Source organism: Rhinopithecus roxellana, chromosome 7 (assembly GCF_007565055.1).
Source record: "Rhinopithecus roxellana isolate Shanxi Qingling chromosome 7, ASM756505v1, whole genome shotgun sequence".
In the NCBI taxonomy this organism is placed as follows: Eukaryota; Metazoa; Chordata; class Mammalia; order Primates; family Cercopithecidae; genus Rhinopithecus; species Rhinopithecus roxellana.
Genome location: NC_044555.1, coordinates 58,088,703 through 58,109,535, shown reverse-complemented (window position 1 = coordinate 58,109,535; position 20,833 = coordinate 58,088,703). Strand labels below are relative to the sequence as shown.

General features: G+C 55.6%; 1 protein-coding gene across 2 annotated transcripts; it reads left to right on the top strand.

Annotated features, from left to right (window-relative positions):
- The first annotated feature begins 7,250 nt into the window (after window positions 1-7,250).
- IRAK1 (interleukin 1 receptor associated kinase 1) lies at window positions 7,251-17,107 on the top strand. Of its 2 annotated transcripts, XM_030933506.1 has the most exons (14): window positions 7,251-7,474; window positions 7,553-7,720; window positions 7,823-7,954; window positions 8,074-8,177; window positions 8,366-8,554; window positions 8,799-8,863; window positions 9,034-9,148; window positions 10,084-10,202; window positions 10,504-10,711; window positions 11,050-11,115; window positions 13,432-13,668; window positions 14,283-14,673; window positions 15,039-15,188; window positions 15,786-17,107. In XM_030933506.1, the coding sequence occupies exons 1-14, from the start codon at window positions 7,339-7,341 to the stop codon at window positions 15,842-15,844; spliced, it is 2,139 nt and encodes a 712-aa protein (XP_030789366.1). In that variant the 5' UTR covers window positions 7,251-7,338; the 3' UTR covers window positions 15,845-17,107. The 2 variants fall into 2 exon arrangements, with proteins under 2 accessions (XP_030789366.1, XP_030789365.1); XM_030933505.1 differs by having other exon boundaries at window positions 7,256-7,720.
- Window positions 17,108-20,833: the final 3,726 nt, after the last annotated feature.

Genomic DNA, 20,833 nt, shown 5'->3' with positions numbered 1-20,833 from the left:
CCCATGCTGCCCCTGCCTTGGGGTCAGGTTGACAGGAGGTTGGAGGGAAAGCCTTAAGCTGCAGGATTCTCACCAGCTGTGTCCGGCCCAGTTTTGGGGTGTGACCTCAATTTTGTCTGTACTTGAACACTATGAAGATGGGGGCCTCTTTCAGTGAATTTGTGAACAGTAGAAGAAGACCAACAGCTTTCCAGTACCTGTGGGGCTAGGTCATTAAGGTCACATCCACAGTCTCCCCCACCCTTGTTCCAGTTGTTAGTTACTACCTCCTCTCCTGACAATACTGTAGGTCGTTGAGCTCCCCCCAGGTCTACCCCTCCCAGCCCTGCCTGGTGGTGGGCTTGTCATAGCCGGTGGGATCGCCGGCCTTGACAGCTCAGTGAGCTGGAGATACTTGGTCACAGCCAGGAGCTAGCACAGCTCCCGTCTGCTGATGCTGTATTCCCATGTCAAAAGGCACAGGGGACACCCAGAAATGCTACATCCCCCAATCCATCAGTGCCAAACTAGCCAAGGGGCCCAGCATCCAGCTCGCTGGATGGCAGAAGCTGCTAGTCATGAGTGCCGACGCGGGTGCAGACAGTCAGTCTTCTGTTGGGTGGCATCATGCCAGGTGTCACCTGCTTCTCTGCCTAGCTTTTCATTGCTGTGACAGGGATGGCGAAAGAGGGTAATAACCAGACACAAACTGCCAAGTTTGGTGGAGAAAGGAGTTTCTTTAGCTGACAGAACCTCTGAATTTTAAATCACTTAATAAGCGGCTCAAGCCCAGGAGGGAGCAGAGGGATATGAGCGGAGTCCCCTGGGTGGGACCATCTGGATTTGGTTTAGCCCAAGTGGAGCCTGACAGCTAGAACTCTGTATCCCCCCTCTAACCACAGCTCCTTTTCCAGAGCATTCCAGTCAGGCTCTCTGGGCTGACTGGGCCAGGGGAGGTTACAGGTACCAGTTCTTGAAGAAGACCTTTGGGCATCCATTTTTAGCCTGTGTCATTGCCCCAAATGAATTCCTCTTTCAAGTTCATACCTGCAGATTCTAGGACCTGTGTCCTAGACTTTAGGGAGTGAGCTGTTTCTGGAGCCCCTACCATGGAGCGGGTCTGGAGGACCTGCCCAGTTGGGGGCAGAACCCTTCCCTCCGGGTCTTCCTGCTCTTCTCTCTGCTCTGAAATGATTTGTTGATTCTCTCCATTTTGGTGTCTTTCTCTTTTAGCTATTGTATCAATCTTTAGAAAAGGCATAGTCTACTTGTTATAAATCACTAGGATACTGCCTCCCCCAGGGTCTAAAATTACATATTAGAGGGGAAAAGCTGAACCCTGAAGTCAGTTCCCAACAATCTAGAAGGAAAACCTAGAAAACATTTGGCAGAAAATTACATACTGATGTTTTTGAATGAATAAGAGCAAGCTTTTACAAAAATACTGTTCTAAAAATACTTAGCACTTGGCCTGAGATGCCTGGTGAGCATTACAGGCAAGGGGAATCTGTGGAGGTAGCCGACCTGAGGACATGGCTTCTGACCCTGTCTTTTGGGAGTGGTATGGAAGGTGGAGCGTTCACCAGTGACCTGGAAGGCCCAACACCACCCTACTTGCCACTCTTCTCATCTTGACAGAGCCTACCCCAGCGCTGATATGTCAGGAAAACACCCAGGGAACTAGGAAGGCACTTCTGCCTGAGGGGCAGCCTGCCTTGCCCACTCCTGCTCTGCTCGCCTTGGATCAGCAGGCCGCCTGAGCTGGTCTCTCACTGCCTCCCCAAGGCCCCCTGCCTGCCCTGTCAGGAGGCAGAAGGAGGCAGGTGTGAGGGCAGTGCAAGGAGGGAGCACAACCCCCCGCTACCACTCCGGGCCCCGACTTTGCACAGGCAGAATCCAGACCCTGGAGGAAATCCAACCTTTGAATTCAAGAACATTTGGGGAATTTGGAAATCTCTTTGTCCCCAAAACCCCCATTCTGTCCTACCTTTAATCAGGTCCTGCTCAGCAGTGAGAGCAGAAAAGGTGAAAAGGCTAAGAGGTTTGGCTCCTGCCCACTGATAGCCCCTCTCCCTGCAGTGTTTGTGTGTCAAGTGGCAAAGCTGTTCTTCCTGGTGACCCTGATTATATCCAGTAATGCATAGACTGTGCGCATAGGCCTGCTTTGTCTCCTCTATCCTGGGCTTTTGTTTTGCTTTTTAGTTTTGCTTTTAGTTTTTCTGTCCCTTTTATTTAACGCACTGACTAGACACACAAAGCAGTTGAATTTTTATATATATATCTGTATATTGCACAATTATAAACTCATTTTGCTTGTGGCTCCACACACAAAAAAAGACCTGTTAAATTATACCTGTTGCTTAATTACAATATTTCTGATAACCATAGCATAGGACAAGGGAAAATAAAAAAAGAAAAAAAAGAAAAAAAACGACAAATCTGTCTGCTGGTCACTTCTTCTGTCCAAGCAGATTCGTGGTCTTTTCCTCGCTTCTTTCAAGGGCTTTCCTGTGCCAGGTGAAGGAGGCTCCAGGCAGCACCCAGGTTTTGCACTCTTGTTTCTCCCATGCTTGTGAAAGAGGTCCCAAGGTTCTGGGTGCAGGAGCGCTCCCTTGACCTGCTGAAGTCCGGAACGTAGTCGGCACAGCCTGGTCCCCTTCCACCTCTGGGAGCTGGAGTCCACTGGGGTGGCCTGACTCCCCCAATCCCCTTCCCGTGACCTGGTCACGGTGAGCCCATGTGGAGAGTCAGCCTCGCAGGCCTCCCTGCCAGTAGGGTCCGAGTGTGTTTCATCCTTCCCACTCTGTCGAGCCTGTGGGCTAGAGCGGAGACAGGAGGCCTGGCCTGTCTCGGAACCTGTGAGCTGCACCAGGGAGAATGCCAGGGACCCCAGAATCATGTGCATCAGTCCAGTGAGTCCCATCCAGGAAGTAGTGAAGACTCCAGAAATGTCCTTTTCTTCTCCCCCATCCTATGAGTAATTGCATTTGCTTTTGTAATTCTTAATGAGCAATATCTGCTAGAGAGTTTAGCTGTAACAGTTCTTTTTGATCATCTTTTTTTAATAATTAGAAACACCAAAAAAATCCAGAAACTTGTTCTTCCAAAGCAGAGAGCATTATAATCACCAGGGCCAAAAGCTTCCCTCCCTGCTGTCATTGCTTCTCCTGAGGCCTGAATCCAAAACAAAAACAGCCATAGGCCCTTTCAGTGGCCGGGCTATCCGCGAGCCCCTCGGAGGACCAGGGCTGGGGCAGCCTCTGGGCCCACATCCGGGGCCTGCTCCAGCATGTGTTCAGTGTTAGCAGTGGGTCACGATGCTCTCTCCCCACCCAGCCTGGGATGGGGGCAGAGGAGGCGAGGAGGCCGTTGCCGCTGATGTTTGGCCATGAACAGGTGGGTGTCTGCGTGCGTCCACGTACGTGTTTTCTGACTGACATGAAATCGACGCCCGAGTTAGCCTCACCCGGTGACCTCTAGCCCTGCCCGGATGGAGTGGGGCCCACCCAGTTCAGTGTTTCTGGGGAGCTGGACAGTGGAGTGCAAAAGGCTTGCAGAACTTCAAGCCTGCTCCTTCCCTTGCTACCACGGCCTCCTTTCCGTTTGATTTGTCACTGCTTCAATCAATAACAGCCGCTCCAGAGTCAGTAGTCGATGAATATATGACCAAATATCACCAGGACTGTTACTCAATGTGTGCCGAGCCCTTGCCCGTGCTGGGCTCCTGTGTATCTGGACACTGTAACGTGTGCTGTGTTTGCTCTCCTTCCCCTTCCTTCTTTGCCCTTTACTTGTCTTTCTGGGGTTTTTCTGTTTGGGTTTGGTTTGGTTTTTATTTCTCCTTTTGTGTTCCAGACATGAGGTTCTCTCTACTGGTCCTCTTAACTGTGGTGTTGAGGCTTATATTTGTGTAATTTTTGGTGGGTGAAAGGAATTTTGCTAAGTGAATCTCTTCTGTGTTTGAACTGAAGTCTGTATTGTAACTGTTTAAAGTAATTGTTCCAGAGACAAATATTTCTAGACACTTTTTCTTTACAAACAAAAGCATTCGGAGGAAGGGGGATGCTGACTGAGATGAGAGGGGAGAGCCACACAGATGACCCCTGCCCAGATCAGCCAGAAGCCACCCAAAGCAGTGGAGCCCAGGAGTCCCACTCCAAGCCAGCAAGCCGAATAGCTGATGTGTTGCCACTTTCCAAGTCACAGCAAAACCAGGTTTTGTTCTGCCCAGTGGATTCTTGTTTTGCTTCCCCTCCCCCTGAGATTATTACCACCATTCCGTACTTTTAAGGAAAGACAAGATTGATGTTTCCTTGAGGGGAACCAGGAGGGGATGTGTGTGCGCAGAGCTGAAGAGCTGGGGAGAATGGGGCTGGGCCCACCCAAGCAGGAGGCTGGGATGCTCTGCTGTGGGCATAGGTCAGGCTAATGTTGGCAGATGCATTTGGCCACTCCCCCTGATGCAGCTCTTCCTGGACAGGCCAGGTGGTGGGCATTCTCTCTCCAAGGTGTGCCCCATGGGCATTACTGTTTAAGACACTTCTGTCACATCCCACCCCATCCTCCAGGGCTCAACACTGTGACATCTCTATTCCCCACCTTCCTCTTCCCAGGGCAATAAAATGACCATGGAGGGGGCTTGCGCTCTCTTGGCTGTCATCCGATCCCCAGCAAAATTTAGATGTGAGAAACCCCCTTCCCATTCCATGGCAAAAACATCTTAGAAAAGCCATTACCCTCATTAGACGTGGTTTTGGGCTCACAAAACACCTGACGGCCCCTCCCTCCTCTGAGAGGTGGAGATAGTGCTGACTATAGTGACCATTGCAGGGTGCAGCATCTGGAAGAGCCAGGCAGGGTGTCTGCCCCCTCCTGAGTTGAAGTCATACTCCCCTGTGCCAGCCCAGAGGCCGAGAGCTGTGGACAGCATTGCCAGTAACAGGCCACCCTGTGCAGAAGGGAGCTCGCTCCAGCCTGGAAACCCATCTGAGGTTGGGAGAGGTGCACTTGGGGCACGGGGAGAGGCCGGGACACACTTAGCTGGAGATGTCTCTAAAAGCCCTGTATCGTATTCACCTTCAGTTTTTGTGTTTTGGGACAATTACTTTAGAAAATAAGTAGGTCGTTTTAAAAACAAAAATTATCGATTGCTTTTTTGTAGTGTTCAGAAAAAAGGTTCTTTGTGTATAGCCAAATGACTGAAAGCACTGATATATTTAAAAACAAAAGGCAATTTATTAAGGAAATTTGTACCATTTCAGTAAACCTGTCTGAATGTACCTGTATACGTTTCAACCCCCCCCCACTGAATCCCTGTAACCTATTTATTATATAAAGAGTTTGCCTTATAAATTTACATAAAAATGTCCGTTTGTGTCTTTTGTTGTAAAATCAAGTGATTTTTTCATAAGGTTCTTTTACTATTGGAAAAGATGGGCAGCACGCAGTTTTATTTTATTTTTGTAAGTTTTTTAATACATGTGAAAGCAAAGAATACTCAGCATGCCTTTCTAAGTGACGCGTTTGCACCTTTTGTTGGGAAGTACTGTATCCTGTGCTGTTAGCATTCTCGATAAATCTCTCTGTGAAAGTGACTCAAGGTCTGGGCTTTCATTATAAGACAGAAGTCCCCCTCCAGCTCACATGACAGCATGGTGCTGCGTTTCCTCATTGGATCTGGCTGTCCCTGGACACAGATAGCTGCCTTCAGGCCTGCCACGAGAGGCCAAGGGAAGCCGCCTTCATATGCTGGCCTCACCGGCCCCCTCAACTTGTTCCAAGCCAGTGCTTTCCAGGCACACTGCTCAGCGTGTGACAGGAAAGGCCTGGCATGAGTCAGCCTGCAGCACAACCTCCCTGCTCCTGACCCATATGGTAGGGGCACCCCCTAGGTCTGGATGTGCTGTGGTGCTTTTGGACACCCCCACCCCTGCAGGCTGTGGCTCCTCCTGTGTCATTCTGGCCAGAACCCTCACATGCCCTCTGCTGACTGCTAACCTGGTTCTCTGACCAGACAAGGGCAGGCTGAGGGGTTTGCCCAAAGGGGGCCCCCTTGTTACTTAGACTTCCTTGGCTCTCAGGAGCAGCCTCACCAGGTTGGTAAGGGGCTGGAGGAGACAACTGCTCAAAGGAGTCCAGCTTCACATGCACATACTAGAAGGTACCCTCTAAAGGCCGGGCCTTGAAAGGTAGATCCCAGAATTGAAAAGTCGACTTGTATGCATTGAGCATCTCATGCACCAGCCCTGTTCCAGAAGCTGATGGGCCTTTGTGTGTAAGCAGGACAAGTCCCCTCGTGGAGGTTAGCATGGGTGTGCATAGTCATTTCAGATACTTGAGTTGGTACATCTCAGTAAAGTCTATCCTGTGAGAAGCCATGGGTTTCATGGTATGGTTGGCATCTTCCTTAGGAGTGGCCACAGTGGTGGTGGCTTCTAGGAAGAGACTCCAACAGGGGCCAGCTGTGGGCCTTGGGCAGCTCTCGTTTCTAGGAAAAGTTCTAAGTCTGTATGGCTAGGGGTGGGGCACCCCTCCCTGTCAGGATCAAGAGGGCAAGGGGAACTGTCGCTGGGGGAGACATCCAGCTGGAGAAACTTTTAAGAGTAAGTCTGCGTTGCTGCTTGTGGGGTCTTCCCCATCTCAGGGCGGGGACCGGGGGTGGCGGTCCAGACAAGTGCTCAAGGACGATGCCCAGGAGGGGACAGGTACGGGGTGACAGGAGCTCTGCCGGCGGGCTCAGGAAGCCTTCACCACAACTGCTTGAGCTCACGCTTGCCAAACGAGGGCTGGGGCAGCAGCAACGCGTACACTCACGGCTGTGGGGGCCAGCGTTCTTGGCACATTTCAGGACACCCAAGGAGTGTGAATGGCTCAAGGCCGCTGCTGTGTGCAGGGGGCTAGACGTGGGGCGGACCGGCAGGGCTCCTGGTAACAGCCCTGTAGGCCGCAATGGAGAGCAGGGCTCCCGCCGGGCCGCCCAGGAGCTTTCGGCAGGCCCGGCCCCGGCCCCTTTCCGAGCAGCCCGGGCCTCCGCCCTGCCCTCGGTCCGCAACGCCGGGAGCCGCCATTCGTCCTCCAGAGCCCCGCCCGGGCGAGCCCGGTAGGCCGACTGCCGCGCGCGGAACGCGCCGCGACCCGGGCCCTCCCCGACGCGGGGCGCCCCCGTGTGGCCGAGCGCGCGGCCGCGGCCCGCAAGATGGCGGCGAGCCCGGGCACCGCCCCTTCCGCCCCGCCGGGCGTCGCACGAGGCCGGCTCGAAGGGGAAGTGAGTCAGTGTCCGCGGACCCGGCCGGCCCAGGCCCGTGCCCGCCGCGGCCCTGAGAGGCCCCGACAGGCCCCGGCCCGGCGGCGGCGGCGGCCATGGCCGGGGGGCCGGGCCCGGGGGAGCCCGCAGCCCCCGGCGCCCAGCACTTCTTGTACGAGGTGCCGCCCTGGGTCATGTGCCGTTTCTACAAAGTGATGGACGCCCTGGAGCCCGCCGACTGGTGCCAGTTCGGTGGGTGGCGGCGGGCGGCCGGGGGGCGGGGGGCGCGCGGGCTCCCGGCGCCGACGCCTGACGCCCCCTGCTCCGCAGCCGCCCTGATCGTGCGCGACCAGACTGAGCTGCGGCTGTGCGAGCGCTCCGGGCAGCGCACGGCCAGCGTCCTGTGGCCCTGGATCAACCGCAACGCCCGTGTGGCCGACCTGGTGCACATCCTCACGCACCTGCAGCTGCTCCGCGCGCGGGACATCATCACAGCCTGTGAGCGCGGGACTCCGGACACCCCACGGCCGGGAGGCCGGCGGGCCCCACGGGGCTCCCCCACCCGGGCCTCAACCTTCCTTTCCTTCCTTGGCGTCCCAGGGCACCCTCCCGCCCCGCTTCCGTCCCCAAGTACCACTGCCCCGAGGCCCAGCAGCATCCCTGCACCCGCCGAGGCCGAGGCCTGGAGCCCCCGGAAGTTGCCATCCTCAGCCTCCACCCTCCTCTCCCCAGGTAAGAGGGCCCGGTTGTTGGGCTCGGTGGACCCAAAGAAGGGCCCACCTTGACCGCGGCCACGGCTGTAGAACGTGCTGCTGGTCTCTGCTTGCCTCTCACTGGTGTCTTTATTGAAGCTTTTCCAGGCTCCCAGACCCATTCAGGGCCTGAGCTCGGCCTGGTCCCAAGCCCTGCTTCCCTGCGGCCTCCACCGCCATCTCCAGCCCCTTCCTCTACCAAGGTAGGTGTCCCCTGCCCCCCAGGGAAGATTCGAGACAAGGAGGAAGGAATTCAGCCTTTGGTGTACCACAGAGCCGCAGTCAGCCAAGCTGGGTCAGCTGGGAGGCAGCTGTGGTGGGGAGTGCCTGGAGCCTTGGGCAGAAGGGAGGAGACAAGGGACCCCACCTGATCCAGGCTCTCTTTTCACAGCCAGGCCCAGAGAGCTCAGGGTCCCTCCTGCAGGGAGCCCACCCCTCTCCATTTTGCTGGCCCCTCTGTGAGATTTCCCAGGGCACCCACAACTTCTCAGAGGAGCTCAAGATCGGGGAGGGTGGCTTTGGGTGCGTGTACCGGGCAGTGATGAGGAACACGGTGTATGCTGTGAAGAGGCTGAAGGAGGTGAGTGTCGCACCCTGGCAGGGACCCTGGAAGGCCATCAGACAACCCTCACTCACTTCTCCAGCCTTTCCCCCTCGCTTCCCCACACAACTCCTTCAGCCCTCATTCCGGCGCAGGGTCCCTGGCCCCTTGGTTGTTCTGGGCCTCAGGCACGTGGCACTGGTGGCCCGAAGGCCTTCGCTTGGAGAGCCTCACGCTGCCCGTCTTCCCTGCCCCTTCCCCCACCGCACCCTGGGGGCTGCAGGACGCTGACCTGGAGTGGACTGCAGTGAAGCAGAGCTTCCTGACCGAGGTGGAGCAGCTGTCCAGGTGAGGCCAGATGGGGAGCCACACCAGGTCCCGTGGGGCTTCAGACCACACGCTACAGGACCTGGCTCCCTTGGACGCCTGAGGCCTGCCAGGCCCAGGCGAGCTGAGGCCCCAGCCAGGGCTGCCCACCCAGTCTGGCCTGATGGAAAGTGCTCCCCTTTTTCAAACAGGTTTCGTCACCCAAACATTGTGGACTTTGCTGGCTACTGTGCTCAGAACGGCTTCTACTGCCTTGTGTACGGCTTTCTGCCCAACGGCTCCCTGGAGGACCGTCTCCACTGCCAGGTAGGCTCACCTGGCCCAGCACGCTTCCCAGGACCCAAAGCACTCCTGACACCTGGCTGGAGCCGGGCGCGGGGCCTGCCAGCAGGCCAGGCCTGCACTTCCAGCTCCCCAGCAGCACCCCGCTCAGGATTTGGCCCATGGTGGGGTCACTTTTTTTTGAGGTGGAGTCTCTCTGTCACCCAGCCTGCAGTGCAGTGGTGTGATCTCAGCTCACCGCAACCTCCACCCTCCGGGTTCAAGCAATCTTCCTGCCTCAGCCTCCCGAGTAGCTGGGACTACAGGCACACACCACCACACTTGCCTAATTTTTGTATTTTTAGTAGAGATGAGGTTTTGCCATGTTGGCCAGGCTGGTCTCAAACTCCTGACCTCAAGTGGTCTGCCCACCTCAGCCTCCCAAAGCGCTGGAATTACAGGTGTGAGCCACCGTGCCTGGCCCGGCCCACTGTTTTCTATAGAGCTCTTCCCCAGGCCCCTCCCCTTTGCAAGCGGAGTAGCTGGAGGGTCTCATCAGCAAGCCCCGGAGGCAAGGGGGTCTGGGGCTACCAGCTGGACCACCCAGCGCTGACGGAGGACCCCCTTGCCTCCTCCGGCATACTGTGTTTGGGGAGAGTGGGAAGAATGCCTTCAAGGACTCTCCGACCACCCAGGGACAAAGGGATGAGCCCTGGGAGCCTATGCCCAGCAGATTCTGTTGAACATGTCCCCAGCCACTGCCCAGCCTTGAATGCTTTGACAAGCAGCCAGAGTAGCTTAGTCTGCACCCGCTTAAGAAGTGCAGGTCACGGAGACTTTGCTCCTCGTTTTCCAGAAGGGGAGACTGAAGCCTAGAGAGTGAAGTGGCTGCTCCAGGCTGCACGATGACAGATAGAAGGTTGGTTGGGATCAAGGAACGGCCACCCAGCAACCTCCCCTGTCCCCCTTTGCCGCCCCAGACCCAGGCCTGCCCACCTCTCTCCTGGCCTCAGCGACTGGACATCCTTCTGGGTACAGCCCGGGCAATTCAGTTTCTACATCAGGACAGCCCCAGCCTCATCCATGGAGACATCAAGAGGTGAGGAGGGGCCCGTGAGAACTGCAGGGGCAGGGCCTGCAGCAAGGGGGGCCCTGTCCCGTCCATGTGGGGATCAGGCACGGCCTAGGACCTCAATACCTGGTATGGCACAGGTGTGGAAACAGGCCAAGGATGGGCCCCACTGATGAGCAGAGGCCCCCAGGCAGCTGGAGTACTCAGGGCAGTGCCAGCACTTTCTGTGGGCAAGGCACCGGGCTGGCAGCCTCAAGTCCAGCCTTACCTAAGCCGGGCAGGTGTAGGAGCTAGAACTGGGCTGACGCCACTGTCTTCCCTCCCCAAGTTCCAACGTCCTTCTGGATGAGAGGCTGACACCCAAGCTGGGAGACTTTGGCCTGGCCCGGTTCAGCCGCTTTGCCGGGTCCAGCCCCGGCCAGAGCAGCACGGTGGCCCGGACGCGGACGGTGCGGGGCACCCTGGCCTACCTGCCCGAGGAGTACATCAAGACAGGAAGGCTGGCTGTGGACACGGACACCTTCAGCTTTGGGGTGGTGAGCCACTGACCCCTCTGCTGGCTCAGAGGAGCAGAAGCCACGGGCAGGCAGAGGTGGGGGCTGCAGAGTACACTGCAGGCCAGGGGCCATCTGCCAGGACCCCAAGAGGCTGCAGCTCCAGGCCCTCCTCCCTCCGAGGCTCTCCTCCTCACCCTGCACCTAACTGTGTGTTTGTAATTTGTCTTCGAATGGGCCCTCCAAGTCGCCTGAGCTTCAGTCCCATAACATCTGGCTCTGCCTTTGTCCACACCCTTGTCAGGTCGGATCCATGTCCACACCAGAGGCCTCCTCCCTGCCAAGGCCACTACCATGCTCTCCCTCTTCCCTGTCTCCAGGTGGTGCTCGAGACCCTGGCTGCTCAGAGGGCTGTGAAGACGCACGGTGCCAGGATCAAGTATCTGGTGAGCCCCCTGAGGCGGGGCCAGGCGGGACACACAGCTGCTGGCAGCCAGCAGGCACAGCCCCAACGGTGGGGATGATTGGGGCGCAGTGCCCATGGATGCCTCTGCTGCCACAGTGGCCTCATTTTTGAAAGTTGGCAGGGCCTCAGACAACTCCGTTTACCTTGCTGAGGACAAACCTGTTTGCCTGCAGACACTATGAGCCTTGTACAGACCCCACCTGGGCTGGGGGCAGGGGGAGGGGCAGTCCCAGGGCGCTGGGACCCAAGCTGCAGCGGCACTCAGAGGACTCGGGCTGGAGAGAGGTGGTGGTAGAGAAGCAGGCTGCAGCTGAGCTCTCCACGCCGTGCAGGGCAGCCTGAGCTGTCTCATACTCTTACTCCACTGTCTGCCTCACCGTGGACTGTGGTGGGGCCAGGAGACTGGAGACCTGGGTTTTAGCCCCAGCCTGATAGTGGCCTTCCAGCAAATTCCTGCTTCCCTCTGGGCCTATTTTCCCATATGCAAAACAGACTTCACAGAATGTGCTCAGCCAGTAATTGCTTCACTGCTTCTCCTCCTGTTTGGGGCCGTTCCTGTGTGCTATGGGGTCTCCATCAGGATTCAGCCCCGCTGAGAACCCAGGAGCCAGGCTCAAGCCCTCCTTCCTTTCCCCTCCGCGTCCATCCATCCATGCATCCTGCTGAAGAAGCACACCAGGCTCTTTGGGGGTCCTTGGACTTCCCCACTTGCTCCCCACCCTGCAGCCAAAGTGCTCTTTTCAAAGGCCCCTTTGCATTTTCTCTGCTCTTGGGGTGAAGGCCCAATCTCTTATGTGGTTGACCCCACGATGCCCAGGTCCCCAGGACCCGGGGCGCTCCCTGCCACCTGCTTCACAGCCTTAGTATGTGCCGCTCCCTCTGCGAGAAAAGCCACCGCCTACCCTGGTCGTTCCTCCTGGTCTGTCTGATCTCAGAACTGGAGATGGCCTCTGGTCCTGTTTCCACCCCCACAGCGCCTCTCTCTGCGGGGCGCCTCTCTCTGCGGGGTGCCTCTCTGTCAGGTGCCTGTTTGTGGGGTGCCTCTCTGTGGAGCATCTCTCTGTGGGGTGCCTCTGTCTGTGGCATGCCTCTGGGGGGTGTCTCTCTGTGAGGTACCTCTTTCGCTTTGGGGTACCTCTCTGGGGTACCTCTCTGTGGAGTACCTCTCTGTGGGGTACCTCTCTCTGGGGTGCCTCTCTGTGGGGTGCCTCTCTGTGGGATACTATCTCTCTGGGGTGCCTCTCTGTGGGGTACCTCTCTGTGGGGTACCTCTCTCTGGGGTGCCTCTCTGTGGGGTGCCTCTCTCTGGGGTGCCTCTCTGTGGGGTACCTCTCTCTGGGGTGCCTCTCTGTGGGGTGCCTCTCTGTGGAGCATCTCTCTGTGGGGTGCCTCTGTCTGTGGCATGCCTCTTGGGGGTGTCTCTCTGTGGGGTACCTCTTTCGCTTTGGGGTACCTCTCTGGGGTACCTCTCTGTGGAGTACCTCTCTGTGGGGTACCTCTCTCTGGGGTGCCTCTCTGTGGGATACTATCTCTCTGGGGTGCCTCTCTGTGGGGTACCTCTTTCTGGGGTGCCTCTCTAGGATACCTGTCTCTCTGTGGGGCACTTTCCTTCTCGGCTCTGCCCTCTCAGGCTACTTCATGCCTCAGACCCCGGCTCCTGGGTCACTTCCTCAGGTCCTGGTAGAAGGCTCCATGGGCCTCTCCCCCACCAGGAAGTCAGATCTGTCAAACCAGGGCCCAGGGTTCTATTTGTTCCTGTATCCCTAGAGCCCAGAGCACCACTGGTCCACAGTAGGTGTTTAATAAATCTCTAGAAGCTACTTGGGAGTCTGAGGCAGGAGGATCACTTGAGCCTGGGAGTTGGAGACCAGCCTGGGCAACAAACATAGCAAGATAGGCATGGTAGTACACACCTGTAATCCCAGCTGCTTGGGAGGCTGAGGTGGGAGGATCACTTGAGCCTGGGAGGTTGAGGATGCAGTGAGCCACGATTGCACCACTGCACTCCAGCCTGGGTGACAGAATGAGTCCCTGTCTCAAAAAAAAAAGTAAGTTGTAGAAAGACCAAGAGCTGTGGCAGTGTCTCACACCTGTAACCCCAGCACTTTGGGAGGCTGAGGCAGGAGGATCACTTGAGCCTAGTTGGAGACCAACCAGGCCAACATAGCGAGACCCCATCTCTTTTCTTATTAAAAAAAAACAAAAAAAACACCATAGGATTGAGTGACAAGGACTTGAGGATTGCAGCTGTAGGTGTGGCCACCTGGTAGCCATATTCACATTATCTATCTCACAGAAAGACCTGGTGGAAGAGGAGGCTGAGGAGGCTGGAGTGGCTTTGAGAAGCACCCAGAGCACACTGCAAGCAGGTCTGGCCGCAGACTCTTGGGCTGCTCCCATCGCCATGCAGATCTGCAAGAAGCACCTGGACCCCAGGCCCGGGCCCTGCCCACCTGAGCTGGGCCTGGGCCTGGGCCGGCTGGCCTGTTGCTGCCTGCACCGCCGGGCCAAAAGGAGGCCTCCTATGACCCAGGTAGCCAGCTGCCCACTGGGATGGGGTGGCCAGCAAGAAAGCCTGCATTCCAGGCCCTGCTCTGTATTGACCCCGTCTCAGCACCTGCTAGGTCTCTCTGGAGTCTCCACGCATTTCTTGCTTGCCCTTTGGTTCTGTTTGGGGCAGGGCCTCTCTGAACTGAGGGTCCCAGGCAGTGATGCAGTCCTGCTTTGTGGAGCCCAGCTCTGACCCCACTTCACATAGAAAGAAGGAAAGAGCTTCTGCCGCGCCCCCTGCTGGGTGCACTGCGCCACTGCATCTGCCTTTTTCTGTCCCCTCCCTAGTACCCCACCTCTTCTCTGGTGACAGTTGAAAATGGAGAGGCCCCGTTTGAGGGCAGTGGGGCAGTGAGATTCACTTTGTAGAAGAGAAAGAGGTCATTCTCAGTCCTTGCCTTTGGCAGCCACAGTTCTTAGCACTCCCTATGATGGGAACAGAGGGGCAAGGGGCAGAGCATTCCCAACTGCAGGGTATGCCGTTTTAGAGCCCCAAGGCAGGTCACGGATGGCCTGGAGCAACCCTGTGGTTTGCCCACGGGGTGACCGGCGAGGGCTGCCACCTCACCCTGAGAGTCCCTCTTTTCCACTTTGCAGGTGTACGAGAGGCTAGAGAAGCTGCAGGCAGTAGTGGCGGGGGTGCCCGGGCATTTGGAGGCCGCCAGCTGCATCCCCCCCTCCCCGCAGGAGAACTCCTACATGTCCAGCACTGGTGGTGCCCACAGTGGGGCTGCCCCATGGCAGCCCCTGGCAGCACCATCAGGAGCCAGTGTGCAGGTGGTGGAGCAGCTCCAGAGAGGCCTCAACCAGCCTGTGGAGAGTGATGAGAGCTTAGGCGGCCTCTCTGCTGCCCTGCGCTCATGGCACCTGACTCCGAGCTGCCCTCTGGGCCCAGCACCCCTCGGGGAGGCCAGCTGTCCTCAGGGGGACACCGCAGGAGAATCCAGCTGGGGGAGTGGCCCAGGGTTCCGGCCCACAGCTGTGGAAGGTAGCTGGGGAGATGGGTTCGCAGGAGAGGGACCAGGGCCTCCTTGGACCAAAGCCTCTGTAGTCCCCACCCCAGCCTTCTAGAAGAGAACCAGGGCCGGGTGTTCAGCTCACTGTGTCCTTAGCAAGCCTGGTTTCCCCTCCCCAGGCCACGTCCTCCCCAGGTGGAGCTTGCTCTCCAGCCCTCTCCCAACCCCATTCCTGAAGGCTGGGAACAAGGAGTGCTCTGTCGCGGGTAGCCTGAGAGCTGGGCCCTGCCCTTGGACTTCTCTGAGGAATTCAGGCCTGAGGCCAGGGAGGCAGGGTGCTAGGCTGGGGGTTGGGGAGACACAGCATGAGGCTAAGGGAGTGCTATCTCCACTCCAGGACTGGCCCTGGGCAGCTCTGCATCGTCATCATCAGAGCCACCGCAGATTATCATCAACCCTGCCCGACAGAAGATGGTCCAGAAGCTGGCCCTGTACGAGGATGGGGCCCTGGACAGCCTGCAGCTGCTGTCGTCCAGCTCCCTCCCAGGTGCTGCCGCCCGGGCTGGCCTCTGGGGTGCTCAGGCGCATCCGTGCCAGCCCCAAAGAGCAGAGTGTCCCAGTTGCACTGAGGGCGTGGGGCAGCCGGGCAGGCCACTGGCTCTGGCGACCTCTGGAAGCCCAGCTGGCCCCACATGCTTCCCTTAGCAAGACCCTGGCCCACTCCCTCCCTCCTGACAGTAACCCCTCCTTTAGCCTGAGGGTGCTTGCCCCACTCTGTGCTTTCAGGAAATTAGGAAGCCGCAGCAGGAGTTTTCCATCCCGGGTACTATTGGAAGATCCACTGCTTAGGAACCCTCAGCTGGGCGAGGTGGCTCATGCCTGTAATCCCAGCACTTTTGGAGGCCGAGGTGGGAGGATCACTTGAGCCCAGGAGGTAGAGGCTACAGTGAGCCATGATCAAGCCACTGCCCTCCAGCCTGGGAGACAGAGCCAGACCCTGTCTCAAAAACAAACAAACAAAAACCCTCAATTCCCACGAACGCCCCAGGAGATAAGGGAGTATGGCCCAGCCCTTGAGCCAGGGCTTCTGGCAGTGGGAGAGCCTCCCCGATTTGCTAAGCGGACTTTCCTCTTCCTTCTGTAGGCTTGGGCCTGGAACAGGACAGGCAGGGGCCCGAAGAAAGTGATGAATTTCAGAGCTGATTTGTTCACCTGGGCAGATCCCCCAAATCCGGAAGGCAAAGTTCTCATGGTCAGAAGTTCTCATGGTGCACGAGTCCTCAGCATTCTGCAGGCAGTAGGGGCGGGGGCCTATACCCGCGGGGGAGAGAAGGCAGTGGCCCTGCTGTTCTAGGCTCTGTGGGCACAGGCAGGCAGAGTGGAACCCTGCCTCCATGCCAGCATCTGGGGACAAGGAAGGCTGGCATCCAGTGAGGAGGCTGGCGCATGTTGGGAGGCTGCTGGCTGCACAGACCCGCGAGGGGAGGAGAGGGGCTGCTGCGTAGGGGTGTGGAGCAGGGAGCTGGCTCCCCTGAGAGCTAGGCAGGGCGTCTGCAGCCCAGGCCTCTGGCAGCAGCCCTTTGCCCATCTCTTTGAACAGTGGCCACCCTGCACAATGGAGCCGATGAGGCCTAGGGCCCTCCTAGCTGCTTACAATTTGGAAAAGTGTGGCCGGGCACGGTGGCTCACGCCTGTAATCCCAGCACTTTGGGAGGCCAAGGCAGGAGGATCACTTGAGCCCAGTAGGTCAAGACCAGCCAGGGCAACATGATGAGACCCTGTCTCTACAAAAAATTGTTTTAAACAATTAGCCTGGCATGGTAGCGCACGCCTGTGGTCCCAGCTACTGGGGAGGCTGAAGTGGGAGGATCATTTATGCTTGGGAGATTGAGGCTGCAGTGAGTCATGATTGTATCAACTGTACTTCAGCCTGGGCAACAGAGCAAGACCCTGTTTCAAAAAGAAAAACCCTGGGAAAAGTGAAGTATGGCTGTAAGTCCCGCGATTCAGTCCTAGCAAGAAGCAAGAATTCTGAGATCCTCCAGAGAGCCGAGCAGCACCCACCCTCCACCTCAGGCCAGTGTGTTCAGGCTTTACCAGGGACCTGTGAGCTGGCCTAATGTGGCACTGATTGTGGCAGAGGGGCCACTACCCAAGGTCCAGCTGGGCCCAAGACCTAGTTACCCGGACAGTGAAGCCCCAGGAAGGCAGAAAAGTTGGGAGCATGGCAGACAGGGAAGGGAAACATTTTCAGGGAAAAACATGTGTCACATGTCTTTAGAAGCAAGTCAGGTTTCATGTAACCTGTAACCTAGTGTCCTCTTGCGTGTCCAAAAGTAGCCCAGGGCTGTAGCACAGGCTTAACAGTGATTCTGTGTTCAGCCGTGAGTCACACTACATGCCCCCATGAAGCTGGGCATTGGTGAAGTCCAGGTTGTCCTTGAGTAATAAAAACATATGTTGCAATCTCGGGCTGTACTTGTGGACTTTGTTGCACTGAAAGCCGTGAGCTTTCCCAATGCCTTACACCTCAGGGTTCTTGAGTATCCCAGGTCTTGTTACTGCTCTGGGCTGGCCACACCCAGTACTTCCGTGTCAGGTTTTTCCTGATGTAGTCCATGTGTTTTATGCTATTCTAAATGGTATCTTTGATTTTCTAATTCATCATGATATTATACAGAAATGCAATTGATGCTGGGTGTGGTGGTTCACGCCTATAATCCTAGCACTTTGGGAAGCTAAGGTGGGCAGATCACTTTCGCCCAGGAGTTTGAGACCAGCCTGGGCAACATGGCGAAACCCCGTCTCTACAAAAAGTACAAAAATTAGCTAGGCATGGTGGTGCATGCCTGTAGTTCCAGCTACTCAGCAGGCTGAGGCGGGAGGATCGATTGAGCCCAGGACGTTGAGGCTGCAGTGAGCCATGCGTCTACCACTGCACTCCAGCCTGGTCAACAGAGGGAGACCCTGCCTCAAAAAAAAAATTCGGTTGAGTTTTGCATATGAACCTTATATTCTGTGACCTTGTTTAAATTCTTTTTTGTTTTTCTTTTTTTGAGATGGAGTTTCGCTCTTTTACCCAGGCTGCAGTGCAATGGCGCTATCTCAGCTCACTGCAACAACCTCTGCCTTCTAGGTTCAAGTGATTCTCCTGCCTCAGCCTCCCGAGTAGCTGGGAGTACAGGCACCCACCGCCACACCCAGCTAATTTTTTTTTGTATTTTTAGTAGAAACGGGGTTTCATCATGTTGGCCAGGCTGGTCTCAAACTCTTGACCTCAGGTGATCCATCTGCGTTGGCCTCCCAAACTGCAGGAATTACAAGCGTGAGCCACTGCACCTGGCCCTTTTTTTTTTCTTGATCAACCTAGATAGATAGAGGCTTATCAATTTTTATTGTTAATTTCAAAGGACCAATTTTTGCTTTTACTGATTTTTCTCTGTTGGTTTATTTTCCATTTTGTTGATTTCCACTTTTTGTTGTTTCTTTCCTTTTGTTTATTTTGGGTTTAACCTGCTTGTCTCTTTCCAGCTTCCTAACCTAAGGCATCACTTTAAATCACTGATTTTTAAGCCTTTCTTTTTTTGAGACGAAGTCTCACTCTGTCATCCAAGCTGGAGTGGAGTGGCACGATATCTGCTCACTGCGACCTCCGCCTCCCAGGTTCATGCCATGTTCCTGCCTCAGTCTCCCGAGTAGCTGGGATTACAGGTGACCACCACCACGCCCGGCTCATTTTTTTGTATTTTTAGTAGAGACAGAGTTTCCCCATGTTAGCCAGGCTGGTCTGGAACTCCTGACCTCCAGTGATCCGCCCGCCTCGGCCTCCCAAAGTGCCGGGATTACAGGCGGGAGCCGCGGCGCCCGGCTAGCCCTGTTGTTATGAAATGCTCCTTTCAATCTCTGGTAATATTCCGTCTTTCAAAGTCGGCTTTGTCTGATATGAATGTTGCTACTCCAGCTTTCTTAGGCTTAAATGATTTTCATGGTCTAATTTTTTGCATTATTTTCTTTTAACGTAGCTAGCTGTCTCTCCCCCTCCCCTCTGTCTCTCTGTCTCTCTCTCTCTCTCTCTCTCTCTATATATATATATATATATTTTTGTTTGTTTGTTTGTTTGTTTGTTTGTTTTGTTTTTTTAAAGCAAGGATCACTCTGTTGCCCAGGCTGGAGTGCAGTGGTGTGATCTTGGCTCAGTGCAACCTCCACCTCCCAGGTTCATGCAATTCTCATGCCTCAGCCTCCCGAGTAGCTGTGATTATAGGCACCCACCACCACGCCTGGCAAATTTTTTGTACTTTTAATAGAGACAGAGTTTCACCTTGTTGGTCAGGCTGGTCTCAAACTCCTGACCTTGTGATCCACCCCCCTCAGCCTCCCAAAGTGCTGGGATTACAGGCGTGAGCCACTGCACCCGGCCCAGCCTTACTCTTTTAAACAATCTGACAATCTCTGCCTTTAGTTGGTCTGTTGAATCCATTGACATTTAATGGTTAGGGTTAAGTCTATCATCTTGTTACTTGTTTTCTATTACCCCATCTGTTCTTTGTTTCTGTTTTCCTCTGTTTTTGACTTCTGGGTTAATGACATGTTTCTGGGATTCCGTTGTTTCTCTGCTATTGGCTGGGTCGCTCTGGTAACTCTGAGAGTGCTGGTGCTGCTCAGACCCGCTTGCTAAACCATGGTCTGAAAGTGCCTCCAGGCAGAAACTCAGGGTGCTTGTAAGGCTCACCTTCTTTGTGTTCTCTCTGCTCACAGCCCTGCACGGCCTGTTGTCCAATATCTAAAAATAGTTGCCCAGTTTTTTAGGTGTTTACAGCTGGCATCAGTTATTCCATCGTGGCCAGAATTGCAAGTTTCTCCTCTTTTCTGAGGACTTCTTCACTCATAATGTCACCCCACATGATCAAGCTCTTCCTGGCTTCTGGATCTATTTCTTTTTTTTTTTTCTTTCTTTTTTTTTTTTTTTTTTTTTGAGACAGAGTCTCACTCTGTCGCCCAGGCTGGAGTGCAGCAGCACCATCTCGGCTCACTGCAACCTCCGCCTCCCGGGTTCAAGCCATTCTTCTGCCTCAGCCTCCTGAGTAGCTGGAACTACAGGCGCCGCCACCACGCCCGGCTAATTTTTGTATTTCTAGTAGAGACGGGGTTTCCTCATGTTGGCCAGACTGGTCTCCGACTCGACCTCAGGTGATCCGCCCACCTCGGCCTCCCAAAGTGCTGGGATTACAGGCGTGAGCCACTGCGCCCAGCCTCTGGATCTGTTTTCATCAAACATGTCCTGGTAGCTTCCGTTCTTGAAGAATAAAAATAAAAACTCAACTTGACCCAACACCCCCTCCAACCACAACCCTAATTCTCTGTTCCTCTTTGTAGGTGAACTTTTCAGAATCCTTGTCTGTTTTCTCACTTGCCCATTCCTTGTGCAGTCCCTCTTCCTCCGCTTCTACCGCTGCCACTCCATCCAGTCAGTGTTCGTCCAGGGCAGCAGTGACCTCTGTGTTGCCAAATCCATCCAGTCCTCTTGGACTTTCTCTCGCCGATGCCCACTCCCCAGCCGACCAGTTGTCTCTTGTGACCTCTGTGATGCTGAAGTCTGTGCTCTTTGTGTGTGCTGTGGGCTCTCTACCCAGCCCCACAAGCTGTGAGTCCCTCCAGACACACCCCTGCGCCCTCTTAGCCGCCTGCGTCTCCGTCAGGCTCTCTCCTCTGAGGTTTTGGTCTTCTGATTTCTCTCACAGGCACTGTAAACTTAAATGGCCAACCAGACTTGGGATTCCCTTTCACCGAGCTTCCCACCTCAGCACGTGGGACTAGTTCCAGCGCTCACCCAGCTGCCCATGCCAGAGCCTCAGGAGTTAACGCTTTTCTGAAAGACGTTGGTAGGGAGGTATAAGTTAAAGGTAGAAAAGTACACGAACTGTACTTGTACAGCCCAGTGACTGTTTTAGACATACACGGCCATGTGGCAGCCACCACATAGACCCACATATTAATCTGCTCCAGTTATCTCTTGCTAGATACCAAGCTGCCCCAAGATGTAAGGGCTGGAAATGATGGCAACGTTTGTTTTGCTCGTCAGCCTGCGCTCTGTGAGGTCTCAGTTGGCAGAGCTCATCTGCTGCAGTTGGTTAGCCGGGGCGGCCCAATGGCCACGAGCTGGAACCACCCATCCTTCATGTCCAGCGGAGG